The 21,077-nt window shown below is 37.0% G+C and overlaps 1 protein-coding gene and 1 long non-coding RNA gene across 2 annotated transcripts in view; both read left to right on the forward strand.

The window, feature by feature from the left end:
- Positions 1-566, forward strand: part of LOC138843509 (uncharacterized) — a 56,396-nt gene extending 55,830 nt beyond the window's left edge. Inside the window, exon 2 of the long non-coding RNA XR_011378301.1 lies at positions 1-566. This exon is cut by the window's left edge and continues 27,961 nt beyond it. This is a non-coding gene — a long non-coding RNA (uncharacterized lncRNA).
- CAMK2D (calcium/calmodulin dependent protein kinase II delta) overlaps positions 1-21,077 on the forward strand; it is a gene marked incomplete in the record, with an annotated part of 312,777 nt that overhangs the window by 216,974 nt on the left and 74,726 nt on the right. The window contains 2 exon segments of the mRNA NM_001099954.1: positions 7,902-7,967; positions 11,227-11,299. Coding sequence (NP_001093424.1) covers positions 7,902-7,967; positions 11,227-11,299 — 139 coding nt within the window.

Below are 21,077 nucleotides of genomic sequence, written 5' to 3' on the forward strand. Positions count from 1 at the left end.
GAAATTTCGGAGATGAAATCTTCAATCAGTAAATAAAAATGTATGATTGAGAGCTTTAACAGAAGAATAGACCATCTGGAAGAAAGAATTTCTGATCTCAAGGATAAGAATTTTCAAATAATTTATTCAGACAAAATGAAAAAAAAGTGAAGAAACTATGTGAAATATAGGTTACGATTAAACAACCAAATATTCATATTATAGGTATTCCTGAAGGAGAATAAATGGAAAAAGGCATTCAGAACCTGCTAAATAATAACTAGAATTTCCCAGGTCTTGAAAGAGACATGAAGCTCAAAGAACCCCAAGCAGACTCAACCAAAAGAAAGGTCTTCTGCAATGCAGATTGTCAGCAAATTGTCAAAAGATAATGATAGGGAGAGAAACCTAAAGACAGTAAGAGAAAATTATCAAGTTACATATAAAGGAAAACCAGTTAGACTAACATGAGACTTCTCTGTTGAAACCCTACAAAGCGAAACAGAATGAGATGATATATTTTAGATCTTAAAAGAAAAAAAAATTCTAGCCAAGAATATTACACCCAGCAAAAATATCCTTTAGAAGTGAAGGAAAAATAAAGTATTTTTCAGGTAAGCAAAAGCTGAGTGAATTCACACCACCAGAACAGCCTTACAAGAAGTTCTAAAGATGGGACTAGTGCTGTGGCAGAGCAGGTAAAGCCACCGCCTCCAGTGCTGGTTTGTATCCCAGCTGTTCCACTTCCAATCCAGCTCTCTGCTATGGCCTGGGAAAACAGAAGATGGCCCAAGTCCTTGATCCTCTGCACCCATGTGGCAAACCCAAAATAAGCTCCTGGCTGCTGGTTTGGGATGAGTGCAACTCCGACAATTGCAGCTAACTGGGAAGTGAACCAGTGGATGGAAGACAAATGGTAGAGTTAGAAATGTGCCAGGGGATTCCAATTCAGTCCTATCAAGGTGGCATGTACCAATGTCATCTCACTAGTCAAAGTGATCAATTTCAGTTCACAATTGATCACACTGATAGGTCTAAGAGTCAAAGGGATCACATAAACAAGACTAATGTCTGCTAATACTAACTGATGGAATTGAAAAGGAGAGAACGATCCAACATGGGAAGCGGGACACATAGCAGACTCATAGAATGGCAGATGTCCTAAACAGCACTCTGGCCTCAGAATCAGCCCTTAAGGCATTCAGATCTGGCTGAAGAGCCCATGAGACTATTTCAGGCATGGAAAGCCAAGACACTCTGGGGAAAAAAAAAAAAAAAAAAAAAAAAAACCCTAAATGAAAGATCTCTGTGAATGAGATCCCAGTAGAAAGAATGGGCCATCAAAGAAGGAGGTACCTTTCTCTGAAGGGAGGAAAGAACTTCCACTTTGACTATGACCTTGTCTAATAAAGGTCGGAGTCAGCGAACTCAAAAGGCTTCCATACCCTTGGCAGCTTGTGACAAGAGCCTAGGGTGATTACTGATGCCATAAACAGGAGTGTCAATTTGTTAAGTCAACAACAGGAATCACTGTGCACTTACTCCTCATGTAGGATCTCTGTCCTTAATGTGTTGTACAATGTGAATTAATGCTCTAACTAGTACTCAAACAGTATTTTACATTTTGTGTTTCTGTGTGGGTGCAACCTGTTGAAACCTTTACTTAATATATACTAAATTGATCTTCTGTATATAAAGAGAATTGTAAATGAATCTTAATGTGAATGGAATAGGAGAAGGAGTTGGAGCTGGGAGGGTTGGGGGTGGAAGGGAAGTTATGGGGGTAGGGAGCCACTGTAATCCATAAGCTGTACTTTGGAAATTTATATTTGTTAAATAAAAGTTTAAAAAATACCAAAGACATTCTTCTCAGATCTAGAAAAAATGATGCTGAAATTCATATGTAGGCAAAAGAGACCTTGAATCGCTAAAGTAATCTTATACAACAAAAATGAAGCCAGAGGCATCAGAATACCAGACTTTAAGATATACTACAGGGCTGTTAAAATCAAAGCAGCCTAGTAATGTTACAAAAACATATGGATAGACCAATGGAACAGAATAGAAACCCCGGAACATCTACAACCAGCTTATATTTGACAAAGGAGCTAAAACCTACCCCTGGAACATGGACAGTCACTTCATCAAATGGTGCTGGGAAAACTGAATGTCCACATGAAGAAGTAGGAAGCAAGACCCCTACCTTACACCCTACACAAAAATCCACTCAGCATGGATTAATTATATAAATCTATGCCACGACACCATCAAATTAATTGAGAGCATTAGGTAAACCCTTCAAGACATTGGCACAGGCGAAGAATTCCTGGAAAAGACCCCAGAGGCACAGGTAGTCAAAACCAAAATGAACAAATGGGATTACTTCATATTGAGAAGCTTCTGTACAGCAAAAGAAACAGTAAAGTGAAGATACAACTGACAGAACAGGAGAAATTATTTGCAAACTACACAACTGATAAAGGATTAATAACCAGAATCTACAAAGAGATCAAGAAATTCCAGAGTAACAACAATAACAGCAAAAAAAAAACAGTTAAAAGATGGGCCAAGGATTTTAATAGGCATTTTTCAAAAGAGGAAATCCAAATGGCCAACAGACATATAAAAAAATGTTCAGGATCTCTAGCCATCAGGGCAATGAAAACCACATTGAGGTTTCACGTCACCCCAGTTAGAGTGGCCCTCAAACAGAGAATCAACAAACAACAAATGCTGGAGAGGATGTGGGGAAAAGGGCACCCTAACCCACTGTTGGTGGGAATGTAAACTGGTAAGGCCACTAGGGAAAACAGTATGGAGATACCTCAAAAATCTGAATATAGACCTACCATATGACCCAGCCATCCCACTCCTGGGAATTTACCCAAGGGATATGAAATCAGTAAACAAAAGAACTATGTGCACATCCACGTTTATTGCAGCTCAATTTGCAATGGCTAAGACATGGAAGCAACCTGAATGCCCATCAACCAAAGACTGGATAAAGAAATTGTGGGATATGTACACTGGAATAATTACATGGCAGTAAAAAAGAATGAAATCTGGTCATTTGCAACAAAATGGAGCAAGCAGGAATACCTCATACTTAGTGAAATAACCTAGTCCCAAAGAGACAAATACCATATTTCCTCCCTGATTTGGGAAAATTAATAGCACTCCTAAAATGAAAGCTATAGAAGCCAAATTGACACTTTTAAAATCAATGACTTGAATAGTCCTTGACCTGACTGTCTAGGGACAGTTTATCATTGTTACTTTTTATTTTGTATATCCTTTTTATTTTGTTTTTTTTTTTCTGTTTTCTTTCTTTTCTCTTCTTCATACTATATGCTGAACTCTTTATGTAACATAGAGTTAATCATATGTATTTTAAGTCAATTGGAAAAAGATCCCCATTAAAAACAAGAGGGGGAAAAAAGAGATGGAGGAGGTAGTATGTAACTGTAAAGCAGTATAGTTCTGCGTACAGTCCTACAGACTTACTTCTAAGGGTACAGCCTAAGAACTTGTCATGGCACTCCAAACCCTTAAAAATAAGTGGTATAAATGCCATCTTAACTGTTAAAATGATTAAAGATTTATTTATTTATTTGAAAGTCAGAGTTGCACAGAGAGAGAAAGAGAGGCAGAGAGAGAGAGAGAGAGAGAGAGAGAGAGAGGTCTTCCATCTGTTGGTTCACTCCCCAACTGGCCTTAACAGCCAGAGCTGCACTAATCTGATGCCAGGAGCCAGGAGACAGGAGCTTCTTATGGATTTCTCATGCAGTTGCAGGGGCCCAAGGACTTGGGCCATCTTCTACTGCTTTCCCAAGCCATAGCAGAGAACTAGATCTGAAGTGGAACAGTCAGGACTTGAACCGGTGCCACAGCACCAGCCCCAGTATATGATTTTTAACAAAAAAACAAAAATCTTGACTGTAGTGATTCTTGGCTTAACTGCTTAATCGACCCCTGCTGCCTTGGATTCCAGGTCTGGTGCTCTCAGTTCACCTGGTTTATTTTTGAGCTTTACGCTTATTTTCCAGAGATGATTCCTCGTTCTACTTTGGCAAGATGGGTCCCTGCTCTTGGTTCCTCTTTTTCAGTTCAGCTCCAACCTAGAAGCCCTGGCTTCTCTCCACCACATTGGGCACTGGTTTTAAACTCCAGTTCAATACTAGTTCTTGGGTTAAAACGACACTGTTTTATCTTCCAAAACCCAGTCTTGGACTATACCAGCTGCTTAGCATCATAGTCAAAGCTATAATTATACATGAAATTTTACAACTTTTATTGGAGGTGAACCTACTTTGGACCATTTCCAGTATGTCCCAGATAATATAGATATGTATGTCTAGATATGTAGACTAGAAACAAAAGAACAGTTCATTCTGAAACTTACCACAAAATGAATCAACACCCCCATAAAAAACAATAACAAGAGAATGTATCTTTTTGATATGTGAAATCTCATGTTTCCATGGTTCTAGAATTATCTTTTTTCCCTCTAAGCTCTGATGATTTAGAGAGTCATAGATGGTAGTTAATGCCTCAAAACTAATTGATATATATTGTGCCATAGCAGAATTCTAGTAACAATTAACTTATGCAGTCCCTAACTAATAAATAAATCTGTTTATTCATGAGACTGATTTAATTTCTGGCACTACATGAACTTTCACATAAAACACCAAAATTTTGCAAAGCTTTACTAATTACTATATGATAGTGTACTCTCTTAAACAATAAAACAATAATGTGAGTATAGAATGTTAGAAATTTGGGCCAGCGCCGCGGCTCACTAGGCTAATCCTCCGCCTTGCGGCACCGGCACACCGGGTTCTAGTCCCGGTTGGGGCGCCGGATTCTGTCCCGGTTGCCCCTCTTGCTGTGGCCAGGGAGTGCAGTGGAGGATGGCCCAAGTCCTTGGGCCCTGCACCCGCATGGAAGACCAGGAGAAGCACCTGGCTCCTGCCATCGGATCAGCGCGGTGCGCCGGCTGCAGCACGCCAGCCGCGGCGGCCATTGGAGGGTGAACCAACGGCAAAGGAAGACCTTTCTCTCTGTCTCTCTCTCTCACTGTCCACTCTGCCTGTCCAAAAAAAGAATGTTAGAAATTTGAGTATTGAATGTGAGTATTTAATGTGAGTATTGAAGTTAGAAAACTAATTTTTCTTTACGGCAGCAAATTCTACTATAACTCATTGCTTCTCAGATATTTACCATATAGTAGAAGTGACATAAGAATATTTTTAAATACAGAGAAGATTGAATTTTAGAAGGTGAAAAAGAGTACTGTATGAAGCAATTGGCATAATACAAAACTCACCATCAAATTTAATACCCTTCAATTTTGTTTAAAGCATTACAGTTTGTTGAAAATCACCAGAATATTCCCCTCTTTAGTATTTTCCTGTAAATCCAAACTCCATGAGAAATAAAATCTATTCCCATATATAGCTAAACTCTGTGTGTGTGTGTGTGTGTGTGTGTGTGTGTGTGTGTAAGAGGGAGAGGGAAGACAGTCTTTTTTTTCTTTTTTAAACTCATGTAAAGTCTAGGCTTAGAGTGAGTGAAATGGATAGCATGATTTTCTGACTGGGATAATTCATTTAATCACTACTCTCTAATAATCCCTAATGGAGCAAACATTGTGTGTTAATGCCTAGTTCAGTGCTAGTGTAACAAAGACCATTTAGTCAAGATCCTGTTGATCCAGGATCTGACAATTCTGGGATAAATAGTAAGGAGCTACTGTAAGCAGCAACAGTTTTGTTACTTACAACAAACTTTTAACTCAATGTTTATCAAGCATTTCACACTCTAAAATTTTTATAATTGCAGATTGTCTAAGTACTTATGGTTAAATAAATATAAATATGTATTATGTACACCAGTCACATGGAAAGGAAAGAATCACACAGAACTTGTATTATAAGATCAACAACAACTTTATTGAAAGTGCTTTCCATCAATTTAATTCTATATTATAATTTAGGGAACATTATATGACTGTCTTATTTTCTATTCAGATTGAAAATAGCTATGCTATTACATGAAATTACATGTACATATAACCATGGTTTAGAACAAGCTATATAAAGCTTTGTGATCATTTTAGGCAAAAATAATTTCTGAGTTATTAAAAAGCAAACAGAACACAAAACTATCTTAAAGTCACTTTATCTCATACTGTATGATGTACATACACAAAACTTTACACACTCTCTTGATGCCTTTCCAAATGACTCATGACTTCTAAACTGTCTGAAAGGCTGATAATAGAAGGGCTGCACTGTGTAGTAGTTGAGGGCATGGGCTCCATCTGTACCACTCAAAGCTATGTGATCTTGAGCAAGTTACTGAACCTCCCTGGGCTTCCACTTTCTCATCAATAAACTGGGCTAAGGATACAACCTACGTCAGAGAGTAATTGTGAGGATTTATGGCATAATAAAATGTTTAGTACAATGTGTGGCACATTCGTAAGCACTCAGCAAGTGTGAGCTATTGCAAGTCTAAGTCCCAGAGCTGAAATTTTCTTTTAAAATCAAGTCAGATCATAGCAGAGAATGAAATGATTCATATATAAATGAGAAATGCTCTGCCTTGCTAATAAGAAATTTGCATTAACATAGAATTAATTTCTTTACAATTAGCTGGTGATAGCTATTGGTGATAGCTATTATTAGTAATGATTTGGATCTTGAGCACCTTCACTCTGTTGGAAATCAGTTTGCCTTGTGCATCCACAGAATTTTAAATCTGAGTACTCTCTGACACAGAAATTTTACTTGTAAGATTTTTTTCTAGAAAAAAATTCTATTTTTTTAAATGTACAAGAGCTTTTATTGGGTGACCACATAGTAATATGAATACAATATGAAAAAATTCTCAAATGTGCAAATGTCTATGTGTGCACACATGCACATATGCTTATGAGTAACTATTCGTGGCTATATTATTTTAAATAGGAGTAAATGCTTTTCACATGAAACAGAGCTCTTGATTTTATGTAATATGAAAAATATAACTTCATTATTTCTGATTTTTTCACAATCCCACTTTTGTGAGAAAAGTCTGCATTTTTTTCTCTTTTTAAAAGATTTATTTATTTACTTAAAAGAGTTACACCAAGAGAAAAGGAGAGGCAGAGTGAGAGAGAGAAAAAGAGGTCTTCCCCTCCCCTATTGGCTGCAACTGCCAGAGCTGCTGGGATCCGAAGCCAGGAGCCAGGAGCTTCTTCTGGGTTTCCCACACGGGTATAGGAGTCCAAGGACTTGGGCCATCTTCTACTGCTTTCCTTGGCCATAGCAGAGTGCTGTATCAGAAGTGGAGCAGCTAGGACTCGAACCGGCTCCCATATGGGATGCTGGCACTGCAGGCAGCGGCTTTTACCCGCCACGCCACAGCACCAGCCCCAAGTCTGCATTTCTATGTGTGTGTTTGTAAGGGAGAAAATCTCTAGGTTTAAAGATTCATGCACAAAAAAAATTGAAAAGATACACAGAATTAGGGCTACACACTCATTCTCAACTGCTGTCATTTTATCAGCCCCTTTTTGTTCAGAAAATGTTGCTAAAGTGTGCATCCATTTTGTCAAATCTCACTTAATATTTGTAGAATTGAAATGAATACTTTCTTAGAAGCTACTTTCTATAGAAGACGTTACTGAATATATTTATGGAACATGGAAAATTGTGACCTTAGGATCTAGTTATTCCAAGACAAAAAAATGTTTATATTAATAACATAGATCTGACTATAAATGAAAACTAAGTGCCATGATAGTTTATAAATAATTTGTTCTGATAATTTTTTCAAAATCTAAGAAAAAATTCCAAATGAATGCTAGCTACAAACCTATTGGTGCTTGTTTTTCTTCTTCTTTTTCCATGTGGTTATTGTATTTGTCTTCACAGAGTTACTGGAGGTGAACTCTTTGAAGACATAGTGGCAAGAGAATATTACAGTGAAGCAGACGCCAGGTAAGTAACTTGCCCTACACAACAAACAAGATTCAACATTCAAATGGCACTTGTTCAATATACTTTAAAATTCTCTTGAAAGTATTTCTGAGAACCTCGTAATGTCATCTTGGACTTCTTTTCATGATTAATTGATGTCTGTCTCTTTTAAGGCTCTCCAGAATGATTCTGAGAGAAAAAAAAAAAAATCTGTGGATGTGGTCTAAAATTTCTGTTTATCTGTTCTCAGTTTAGCTAGCCACAATCCAAGTGCTTAATAGCTACAAGTGGCTTGTGACTGTCAGTTGGACAGAGCAGATATAGAGCCTTTCTATCCTCCCAGAAAGTTCTACTGAACAGCACATGTCTGCTCAGAAAATAGAAGCAGACTGAAAAAAGAACTAGTGGTCTCCTTAAATTGCATTAAAACTCTGGAGCTCTGACATGAGAAATATTTATTCAAGCATTTCAGAGCATTCAGTAATTATTTCCCAAACTTGTTAATTGGCGAAATCTTCACAGTTTTTTTAAAGGCTAATATGTTGTCTAATTTGAAACTTCCTAAGCACCTCTAAAGCAACATTTTTGGAGTGATGTAACAGATGCTTAGGTATTATTTTCCTCATCATTCCTTACATATATATATATATATATATATATGTATGTAATTATCTCTAATCTTACAAAACCTGATCAAGATTAAGTAGCTCATTAGTAATGTGAGATATACTCCCATTCAGAGTTTCCCAAGGATTGCCCATCCCTCCCTAGATGCAGCCAACATGCAGCTGGTCTTGAGGTGCCCCTCCCTGCAATGTAGCATGGCATACTCAGAGTCATTTCAACATTTCTAACTTCTTAGTTTAATGTCACTGTTTATGACATTATATGAATCTGTACATCACTCCACATTTTTAATAGAATTTTTGCTAATAAATTCAAATAAAAATTTCCATGTAACTTATACCATGAAAAACAAATCCTTGGTTGTGCAAAATACTTGAAATCTTCACAATAGATCCTAGAAAAGGAATTGCAGAGCACCCTAGAAGTAGATATTTGCCTTTCCCATTTGCCACAAGAATGATAATTTAATCAAGGTGGTAAAGAGTTGAGGAATTTCATTTATTTTGCCTTAAAAATATATTAAACAGGTTATTAATATGTTTGAAAAATATTGGTTAAAATTGAAATACATATTATTTTAACTGTCGTAGAACCATAAGACAATGTGATAGAACCTATGGTTTAGGTCATTTAATATGCATGCTTATGTTAAGTTTGGAAAGTAACCACAAGATATTTTTAGATAGATCTTACACAAAAGCAAGATGAAACATTCTTTTCCCAATTAAGGTGTAAAGAAGATATTCCTCAAAAATGTTGTAAAAGTATATTTTCTTACACATTCTCAAGAATTTAAGAATTTACCCATCTTCACTAGTAAAAAGTAGTGAAGTTCATTTAACATGAATTATTGTTTACTTTTTATTTTCTATTATTCCTTAGGTCCACTGTATGTGGTTTGAAAGGAGGAAGGGAAATACTTCTAAAAAGCAGTACAAAATGAACATTATTGTAGAAGGAAGAAAGCATCATATAGTTAAAAATAATGATCAATACTCAAATAAACTGTGTAATCAACAACCAATGTGAGGCTCTTTTAATAGTACTGTTAATAGAGTTAGAGTAAAAGGCTACAATCAATTTTTTTGACATTTTCATTGTACTAAATCATATAGTGATTATATTTTTCTTCAGGAATTTCCTCAAAGTAATGTATTTTGTACATGAGATGGTTTGATATGTTTATATTAAAATGTTTGCTTTATTCTTCAATGAATAAATATAGTTCTGTACAAAGTTGCAACTTAATTGCACAGTGAATTTATAAAAATTCCATCAATGTGATATGTTCTACGTTATTGTTTGTCAGATAACAGCTCCTGGAACCTTAAGGTGCCAATCAGAAATTTCTCTTCTGTCCTGCAATTAGCAGTCTATAGACTCTTCAAAAAGTTCATGGAAAATGTATATTATAAAAAAGGGGGATTTCAACACTTTTTTGCACCAAAATCAACATCTTTTAATCTCATTTTCTCATGAACCTTTTGAAATACCCTTAAATTTGATATCAGTGAGCCTTTGATAAGAATAGCTTGATTTATACATTTTGACATAGTAATGAGTGAAAGTTTTTCCTCATTGAAGTGTATGGAAATGGGGTTAATAATTACCAGTGCTCCTTTGAATTAAAACATTTTTTTTTATTTTCATTGTTTGCAAGATTCCCAGCCCTTCCCCAGAGTATTCTTACGCTGAAGAGGGATTTATTTTGTGTTATACATTTACTTTAAATTCTCCCTCTGTTATTGGAAACTTGCATTTGTTTTATTATTAATATATTTTGGAATTCTAAGTCATATAGTAAATGTGTCCCTCCTTTTTTTAACCCCTGTTTTGCCTGCCACTTCATCTGTGTTCACCCTCTTGTTTCAACACCCATGTTTAATTGTGACCTCAGATTTTAAACAGTTTTGATGTGTATAAAAAAATACATGGACATGGCCGGTGCCGCAGCTCACTAGGCTAATCCTCCGCCTTGCGGTGCCGGCACACCGGGTTCTAGTCCCGGTCGGGGCGCCGGATTCTGTCCCGGTTGCCCCTCTTCCAGGCCAGCTCTCTGCTGTGGCCCGGGAGTGCAGTGGAGGATGGCCCAAGTGCTTGGGCCCTGCACCCCATGGGAGACCAGGAGAAGCACCTGGCTCCTGGTTTCGGATCAGTGCAGTGCGCTGGCCGCAGCATGCCGGCCGTGGCGGCCATTGGAGGGTGAACCAACGGCAAAGGAAGACCTTTCTCTCTGTCTCTCTCTCTCACTGTCCACTCTGCCTGTCAAAAAAAAAAAAATACATGGACATTTTATATGTCTGAAGAATTTTCCCAGAACATTATGGGAATTATTTATACATTTTTCTTACTGAATATTGAAGATTCAACTTCTGTATACAGATGACTTAATTTGTGACTTGCAATGAAAAAAACACAGTTCAAATTGTTTTGTCTGAACATGTCACAAATTCTATGTTGGATGTTGTGTTTGTTAGAACCAGAGTTAGCTTTATTCAGCATTGTTTAATTTCAGTATAAAGCTAAAAAAAGGGAAGAAATACAATTTTTGTTGTTTGTTTGTTTCGTTTGAACTTTCATTTTATTTCGTATTCAATGTGAATATGTGCCTTTAAAATGTTCTCCCTTCCATTCTGCCCTTGTATCTTTGCAGTCATTGTATACAGCAGATTCTAGAAAGTGTAAATCATTGTCACCTAAATGGCATAGTTCACAGGGACCTGAAGGTCAGTATATGGAGTCCATATATCTGAATCAAAGGAGGTTTTTTGTTTTTGTTTTTGTTTTTTTTCTGGGGAAAGGGCTGAGGGTGGGTATTTAACATGGTGCCCTTGCCTTTCCCAACTGTTTCCTAAAATGAGAAAATGATGAAATGATAATGCATGATGCTTCTTTCAGTTTGCTCATCTACAGGCTAAATATACATCATAGCAAAAGGAGAAGGACAATAGTAACAATGCAAGCTGTTAAGTTTCCAAATAGTAAACTACCAGAGGTGGTTGGGGGCAGGCTTTCCTCAAATGTCCAGCAATTGTCTGGAGAGAAACTTGGCTGGTGATGTATGTCCGCCTGTAGATTTCAACACCACTTCTGTTCTGAGACCATGGGTGGCTGTCGCAGAACAACTGGTTACACATTGCTCCATTTGAGTCTGATGAACCCTGAGGCAAGAGATAATAATTGCCAGCTAAATTAAAGCACGAGAAGTTAATGATTTATCAAAAATTCATTACATAGCCTAAATTAACCTTAATGGTGCCTTGACTGCTAATGTGATGGCTTTTATACTGGATACTGGAAAAACGGGGGAGAATAGAAAAAACAGTTTCTGTGCATGGGATAGAATTGGCACACAACAGCTATAAAGATTATATTTGTGTTCCAGTTCATTTCCTGGGAGAATTTATAACCAGGAAATGAGCTCCTGAATGAAATGAACACTTTTTAAAATAGATTTTTCTAGAAAAAGTGGACCCACATTCTGGTTCACATCTGGCAAGATCCTGATTGTTCTGAGGTAGTAGTCACTCTACTTGAGCAATATGTTTACATTATTGAAGGTGATAAAATACAACTCCAGTTGTCTGCTAGCTCTGCACTTTGACCCAGTCTCTCTGAGGGTGTACAGACAGTGAGTGTAAGCTTGGAACTAACACACGCCCCCTGGTGTTTGCATGCAGTCATTGCATTCAGCAGATCCTGGAGGCTGTGCTACACTGCCATCAGATGGGCGTAGTCCATCGGGACCTGAAGGTGAGTAATGCTGCTGGAGAAGCCAAACCACCACACAGCTCCTAATGACTGTTCAGCTGCAATTATGCCTGTAAAAGCAAAAACACAAGCAGTAAAGTTGTGTGTATGCATTCCAACACATTTCCCAGGAGCCTTCCCTCACCGCTATCTCTCGTATTTAATATCTTTTCCAATACACACTTGAGACATATAAATCTCCATTCATCCAGAGAAAAATAATCTCCTAACATTAACAATAAATAGGTTGTTATGTTCCTTCCTCTTTAGAATAACTATGGTATTTAATATGACTTTCAATAGGACTGAATATCTCTTCTTTAATCTGAACTTGTTCTATTAATTTAGAGGCATTTTATAGGTAACTAATATTATGTAAATACTTGTCAGAGATGTAAAGTGAGCTGACATAAAGTTAATAAGGAAACTTTTTGCCTGAGTGATGGATGCCAAAGAACTCAGTGACCTTCTCTTTCCCTTAACCTTTGTTCTAGAAATTTGAGGTCACAGACACTTCTTGGTTCTTTCTTTATTTATTTTTATTACTAAGACCAAGATACCAGCACCTTTGAAAAATACAATGGAAAAATGTATAACAAATTTTCCCATCAAATGCTATTTATGCAACATAAGTGTATTTAAGTCTCTATATGAATAGTCTCATGAATGCCTACTGATCTTTGACGTCAGTCTGCTCCTTGTACCACTGGGGATGAGAAACTTTTGTATCATTTAAAAACGAAATAGTTCACAAACATAATACTCTTTCATTGATTCTTCCATTCCCTCATTCAGCAGTTTGATTTATTTGTGAAACTTCAGAGAAATATTGAGGGCCTAGGAATTTAGAGAGAAGAAAACTAACAGGTGGGAAAAATACCATTTGTGAGTACTATTCAGAATAGTTTGGATTCTGTGTTTGAAACCTCAGTATTTTCCAGGCATTAATGCAAATGTGGCAAATGGTAGTTTAGGATGCTTAACATTTTATGTTTTTAGTGGTAAGGCCTAGAATGTTATGTGTAGATGGCCCTCATAATTTATGAACCTATGTTCTCCATAAATTTAATATTCTAGAAGAATAAATCTCTAAATACCCACAGTTAGTTATATGAAGATGTGATTTCTAAGCAAAGCATTGACATAGTTTGCTGGAATCTTGCTTTAATTTTGGTTGATTCTGAGAGCTTTAAATATCAAAAATGCAAGTGTCATTAAGTGGCATTTTCTTTGGTAGAATCAATATAGGACTTCGTTCATCTGCTCACACAAGTTGAACCATTAGAATAAAGGAAACATAATGCATAATATTTCTTTGAAAATTCATGTTTTTCCGTATCATCTCAAAAACTCCTAACTAGCTGTGTACACCAAGAGCCTCTTTTTGTTGCCTCTCAGAACCCACAGTACTATGTTGCTTTTAAGTGAACATATATGGTCATGCACATTATTTGTGCTATTTTATCAGAACGCTAATAAATTTATCACTTAAAACATTTTACCCTGTGTTGTATTACCCTAACAATACTGTAAAAGCCAACCATGAAAAATATGAATTTCCTTCCATGACTTTTAAGTTACATTTAGTCAGATCATGACACTGCATTTCTTTAAGTTTCTGGACTCAGCTGAGCCTTTCAAATACTGGAATTTTTTTTGGAGATTTAATTATTTATTTGAAAGGCAGAGTTGCAGAGAGGCAGAGAGAGAGAGAGAGAGAGAGAGAGATCTTCTATCCGCTGATTCACTCCTGCAACGACCACAACGGCCAGAGCCAGGCCAATCTGAAGCCAGGAGCCAGGAGCTTTTTCTGGGTCTCCCATGTAGGTGCAGGAGCCCTAGGACTTGGGTCATGTTCTACTGCTTTCCCTGGCCATAACAGAGAGCTGGATTAGAAGTGGAGCAAGTGGGACTTGAACCGGCACCCATACTGGATGTCGGCACTGCAGGAAGCGGCTTTACTCACTACACCACAGCACTGGCCCCAATACTGGAATTTTAATCAGAGATGGCACTGGACCTAGGACATGGACTATAAGAAAAATATTTTTTTCCTTTGGCATATAAGCTAAAGTCACTAGTTAAAAACTCAGGCAGCTGACTTCTAGGGAGACTTACTACCAAAGGAAATAAACTGTAGCATTACCCATCAGATTGCCCCCAAGAGGGGAAAGTATTTTTGCTCTCCATTCTTATTCTGATCTTGAAAAAAGGGCAGAGATGAACTTTTGAGAGAGCTTGTTATAATTTCTCTGATGTCCTAGTTTCCATCAAATTGCTGATTGAGATAGACTTCAACTGAGTCTCATTTTCAGTGCTTGGTTCAGTAGGCCGATTCATAAATGTACTAAGAGAGCCTAAAACTTGGGTATTAGAGACAGTTTATGTACAGCTTGAGTGTGCCAAATTGCTAGCTGTTTTTTGTGCCTTTTACACCCAAGATGTACTTGTGTAGTCTGAGAAATAATTTGTAATATCATATATACCAATATAGCAAAATGAAAAAGATCAACTGGTGAAATTTCTCATTATTAGAGTTTAAACAAAAATGCTGCTCTTACTGTTCTACTTTCCCATATTTTTTTTTTATCTTTGACAGGCAGAGTGGACAGTGAGAGAGAGAGAGAGAGACTGAAAGGTCTTCCTTTTTGCCATTGGTTCACCCTCCAGTGGCCACTGCGGTAGGCGCATTGTGGCTGGCGCATTGCACTGATCCGAAACCAGGAGCCAGGTGCTTCTCCTGGTCTTCCATGCGGGTGCAGGGCCCAAGTACCCGGGCCATCCTCCACTGCACTCCCTGGCCACAGCAGAGAGCTGGCCTGGAAGAGGGGCAACCGGGACAGAATCCGGCACCCCGACTGGGACTAGAACCTGTAGTGCCGGCGCCGGTAGGCAGAGGATTAGCCTATTGAGCCGCGGCGCCGGCTCCCATATTTTGTTTCCATATCCCAATTCACGTGTTCATTTATGTACAGTTCAGATGATTACTGCACGTAGCTTAGCTGGTCCACATCAGTGAGAGCAAAACATGAGGAATGTTAATTTAATAATCATTAACAAAAAAGTTTATGAACATATGAGTGCCATACAATTTGTTTGTAAGCTCTCTCTGGAACAGCAGCTGTTTAACACAGTGTGTAAATCCACACCACCTACCCCAGGACTTGGTAGCTACCAAATACTTGTAGCTATTTCCTTCAATTTAGAAACCAATGAGTTTCAACCAAAAGCAAATTTATAATATGAAAAGCAACACTGAATAAAAATAAGCTACCGATTATATTCATTAATATTTGAAAAACATAAAGAGGATAAGTATATCTTCAGAATAAAGATCACTATTTGAATAATTGCCACTCTTTGGGACTCGCAACAGATGGAAAATTAGCCGAACCTAGAAACAGTGTTGAGGCTCAGCATGCAATCTGACAATGTCCCCAAAACAAGAGAGAAGTAAAGGATCAGGGGAGTGGGATAGCAGCATAAAGGAACTACATCAGTCAGCACCAGGTGGTACCTGGTGAATACATGGACACAGTCCTTTGTCTGAGATACATCCAGTGGCAAGCCAATTGGTATAGATCCAGTGTTATCAGGGATACCTGCCAGTGCTAACAAACTTCAGAGATAGGACTTGGTCTTTGAGAGGATTTGGATCAAAGCAGGACCTTAAGAATAAAAATGGTAATAACTGCCATTTATGAAGCAGTTATCCTGTACCCTGAACTGCATTATACAGCTTTGTGAGAAAGATGCTATAATCATACTTACTTCATATAAAGGACAGTTTAGCAATCACAAGTAAAACAATTTATTCAAGGTGACTCAGCTGGTAAGATATGATTTGTGTCCCAGCAATTTGGTTCCAAGTCTGCGTGCTTAATCACAGTGCTCTATTCAGTTAGTTAGATGAATTAAAAACATTTTACAGAGAACAAAGGATAGGTCAAAACAGTGATGGAAAAACAGTTTGCTAGCAGCATTAAGACTTATTTAGCAAAAAAAGATTCTAAGTTTAGTGAAAGATTAAAATAGTCTTACATATTGTCCAGAGATTTACAAAATCTGTATCATTAGGGATAAATAAAATAATTAGACATAATGTGGTGTGGGAGGGGCAACAAAATTTACCACTAGAGTATGTGAAGTAAAAATTTCCATTTAGAAAACCAACGAGCTGGTGTTGGCTACAGCCTTTGGAAAATGAAGCAAAGAGAAGAATGAAATGCATTTGCCACCTTTAATTTAGGCCCAACAAGACAATCACTTTGGATTCCTTAAAAATAGAATGTTTATAAGGAGCAGCATGCTGTTAACTTGGTGTCGGATATTTGTGAACTGATGGTTTAAAGTTCAGGCATAAAAAGAAAAAGAACAAACATTCATCAAACATTTCTTGATCAGCTACTAAGGCACTCTCTTAGCTGTGGACACATATTAAGGAGCAAAACTGGAACAGACCTTGTGTGCATGGAATCTTACAGCCTATCTATTTTTACATCATTTTTAAAATCATTTTTAAAAGAATTTTGAAGTGTGTGGGAATTGTATTTGTAATATGTCCCTCAGAAAAGAAGAAGTACTTCAGACACGTACTGCCTTCAGAGGAATATTAGGTCAAAGAGAGGCCTCGATGACAAGTGATAATTCCTGATGTCACAAGAAATCAAGGAATATCAAGTCAGATGTGTTCTTTCATTTAGGACTCTAAAGATTATAATTTCTGTGAATCAGTTGGCATAAATCACTAAAAGGGGACATCTCTATAATCATGCTTTTTCAAATAACTAACATAAAGTAAGATTTCTTCAGTTCATGTAAAGGAAATGGTTACTAAATGACTTCATAAACAGCAGTATGGATATATAAGACTCCAGACACACAACCATGTTTAGATAAAAGTTTATAAGATATAGCATTTGAAAATAATGTATGTGTAGGCCTTTTAGATATAAATTATGCATATAAAAATTCAATAATTCATTTAGGCATTGTAGTGTTTCCTTATTGAGTATCTGGAGTGTATCAGGCAGTGGAGAAACAAATAATTGGCACAGGGGTATTGGAATGTCACTTTGGTTCTTTCAGTCTTCCCAACAGTGTGTGCTGATACAATAGGAATGGAATACAGAGTGAGTCTTATGGACTTGTTGCATTCCTATGCTGCATAGGAATGGAATACAGAGTGAGTCTTATAGACTCATATAGGCATGGCAGTAGAAACAGTACTTCATACTTGCACATGATATTCAGGGCCAGCATTGTGGAATACCAGGTAAAGCTACCACTCCTAGCATCACATATGGGTGTTGGTTCATGTCCCAGCTGCTCCACATCTAATCAAGCTCCCTGTAAATGGCCTGGAAAAAGCAGCAGAGGATGGTCCAAGTAACTGAACCACTGCTACCCACATGGGAGACCTGGAAGAAGCTCCTGGCTCCTGGCCTCAACGTGGTCCAGCCTTGCCTGCTGCAGCTATTTGGGGCCTTCTCTTAACTCTGACTTCCAAATAAATCTTTAAAGGAAAAAAAAAGAACATGCATCCAGGCATTCATTAAAAATAAAGCTACAGTCATTTTTGCCATGCACATGAATGAAAGAAGTGAGTTTTATGTTAAAGTTAATCAATTAATGCCAAAATTCCATTTCATTAATTCCTGGGAGCTTTGTTCCACCTTCTTAGGCAAAGGAAAAATAATATAAAACACACCAAAGCATTGAATAGGTAACTTCCTGTTGAATTAGTGAGATTTTTGAATTTTAGAAGATAATTTTTACTCCTTAAAAATAATAGCCAAGGGAATATAAGAATCAAATAATATAGAATAATAAAAATAATAACTGCTTTTCAATATTTAAAAGAGAAGGAAGCATAAGAGAGAAGTATATGGTTCATATTTATAAGACTGGTTGAGTCTTATTGATTGGCAAATTACCATATTTGTACCCAGATAAATCGATGGTATGACTAATGCTGAAGATGATCATCACCTTTGCTAAATATGTTCCTTAGTCAAGATCATGCTAATTAGAGAAGCAAGATGAAAACTATTTTTTGTCTTTTTTATGAATTTCCCCCCCTATTTTATTTGGATATGGATAGTAAATATTTTTGGATATTTCAGAGTCTTCTGAAAGTACCTTCTGAATGGATTACCTTTTGAAATGAACATATTGTGTACCATTGAAAAGTTTCCCTCAGTATCACTTCTTTTTTTTTTTTTTTTTTTTTTAGATTTATCCATTTATTTGAAAGTCAGAGTTACACACAGAGAAGAGAGTTCGAGGTGGGGGTGGGGGGGGGTCTTCCATTCAATGGTTCACTCCCCAATTGGCCCCAATGGCTGGAGCTGTGCTGATCTGAAGCCAGGAGCCAGGAGCTTCTTCTGAGTCTCCCACGTGGGTGCAGGGGCCCAAGGACTTGGGCCATCTTCCACTGCTTTTCCAGGCCATAGCAGAGAGCTGGATTGGAAGAGAAGCAGCCGGGACTAGAACCGGCGCCCATATGGGATGCCAGTGCTTCAGGCCAGGGCGTTAACCAACTGCGATGGCCCCCAGTGTCACTTCTTTAAAAGAGAAACTTGATTTCAAATATTTACTTCATTTATTTGGACTTCCCTACATTATTTAGAAAATGAGGGGTATTTTACCTTTATTTCTCTTCCAATTCTAAAATGACTCCGGCAGCCTGCCTCAGTAATTTCAAACATTGAACAATTTCTAGAAAATCTTGAGTCATATTGAAAAACTTGCCATTGTATCCATATGGAAGTACAGAATAAAACTCACAAACAGTTGTTGCTCATTACAGCTGATGTGCTATAAATGGTTGTTGACACTGAGACCAGATGTCATGGAAAATCCTGCATCATTAGGAAGCAGTGGGGTGGGAGAGGAACTTTTGTGTGAGAATATCAATAGAATCTATTTAAAAGCTAACCTAAAAAGTGATTGCTTTGTAAAACTTTAGAGTTAATTTAAATATGTAAGGACTAACATAAGAGATTGCATGTAAGTTGACTTCATTCATACAGACATTTCTCAAGTCATGAACATCCATTACAAATATTAAGTATTCTGCATATTGAAATGGCCAGCTGCACTGGAATGTAATAGCCAATCACTAATTTGTATATTATCCCTACAGAGAACAGAGCTCATGTGATAAAATCCCACTGAATTTTAGGTACTAACACAAGATAGAAATTAATAGCCTAATACTTCATTTGAGAGATGAAAAAACTAATTAATTACCTCCTACAATCTGTAAGTGGCCTAAGTCCATATAGAGCCAGGACATAAACCCAAATTTTCACATTTTTTAAATCACTATGCTTCATATTTCTCTATGCCCCCTAATCAACTGTAGCTGCACTGGAAGTCCATGTTTCTCACCTTTCTAAGCAAGTTGAATTAGTGAAACAGTAGCAAATAAGCATGTAGTGGTGATCCTTCCTAAGGAGGTAGCCACTGCTTAGGAGTCTACTCTTTCTCCTTTGGTGGAATATAACCACAAATTATCTTTCTTCCTGTAAACATTCAGAATTTGAACTAACCTACTTGGAAATGAACATTTTTAGTGCATGCATTTTTAAGTTGGAGGTTTTATATGTGGTAGTGATTCCAGAAGCTTAGAATAAATGTGCCTGTCCTGGTTAAAATGTTGCTTTAGAAATTCTTTGTGATTAAGCCTCCCATACCTTTGCAGGGTCTGACATTATTATTCAAAGTAACACATTTCAAAGGGATATATAGAAATGGAATTTGTGTAATATATTTAATGTTTCATTGTAGTTGGCCATTTAAATCAGTCTTGTGAGAAAACATTAAGAAGCAAAATATCCTTTAACAAAGCAAATAATCATCATCACTTTTCAGTCTATATTCCATAATTACTTAGAAGGCATACATCAGCATGAAGCTATTCTAGTGCTCTTAATTTATAGATCTATACAATCACTTTGAAATACACCTACCTCTTCCTGTAACATAACTGCAGCTGAACAGTCTTCATGGGAATAGTGAAACAAAGACCAAATGGACCTGTTATTTTCCTGGTGACTCACAAGGCCCTACAGTGAGGTCTTTAGAGCAGCTCTAGTTTTGAATATTTGCCTCAGTCACTCAGAGGTCATGCATGATGAATCTCTGAGGTGTTCCTTTTCTTCTGAAATGGCAGATCCTTGGTGTTTAAGGGCATAATGCACACAGCATTGCCCAGAACCTTTTTGATTTAGTGATAAGAGTAAAAGCACAATGAATTTTAAAAAGCTAATTCACTCATGATCTGTCATTTGCTCAACAAATTTCAATATCACTTGATGTAAAAGTCCTAAAATGACAGTGATTTCTCAGTGATTAGAACTCTTCCTTGAATGAGTCTATGATTGATAAATTGGGACATAAGTGAATTAGCAGAGATCTCTGAAACCCCAGTGCATTCTCATGTGAAGCTCAGGAAAAAATAGAATTAACTATTGCTTACATTTTGATGTAGATTTTCCAAATATTTAATCCCTAATATAGCAGTTGGAAATCACTTCCCAATTAAATCGGAAAATGCATGAACATAGTGAGCCATAAATTTTAGTTGTGAGAATCAAATGTCAAATACAAATAATTAATATAATTAGATACTATAGTATATTGAGAGTTAACAACGGTTCCAAATAATTTCAAATGTTAACTCTTAATAAAGTTATTTCGGCATGAATATCTTTTGTATTCTTGAGATATCTTCATCCCAGATTCCAA

This window comes from Oryctolagus cuniculus, chromosome 8 (assembly GCF_964237555.1).
Source record: "Oryctolagus cuniculus chromosome 8, mOryCun1.1, whole genome shotgun sequence".
NCBI lineage: Eukaryota > Metazoa > Chordata > Mammalia > Lagomorpha > Leporidae > Oryctolagus > Oryctolagus cuniculus.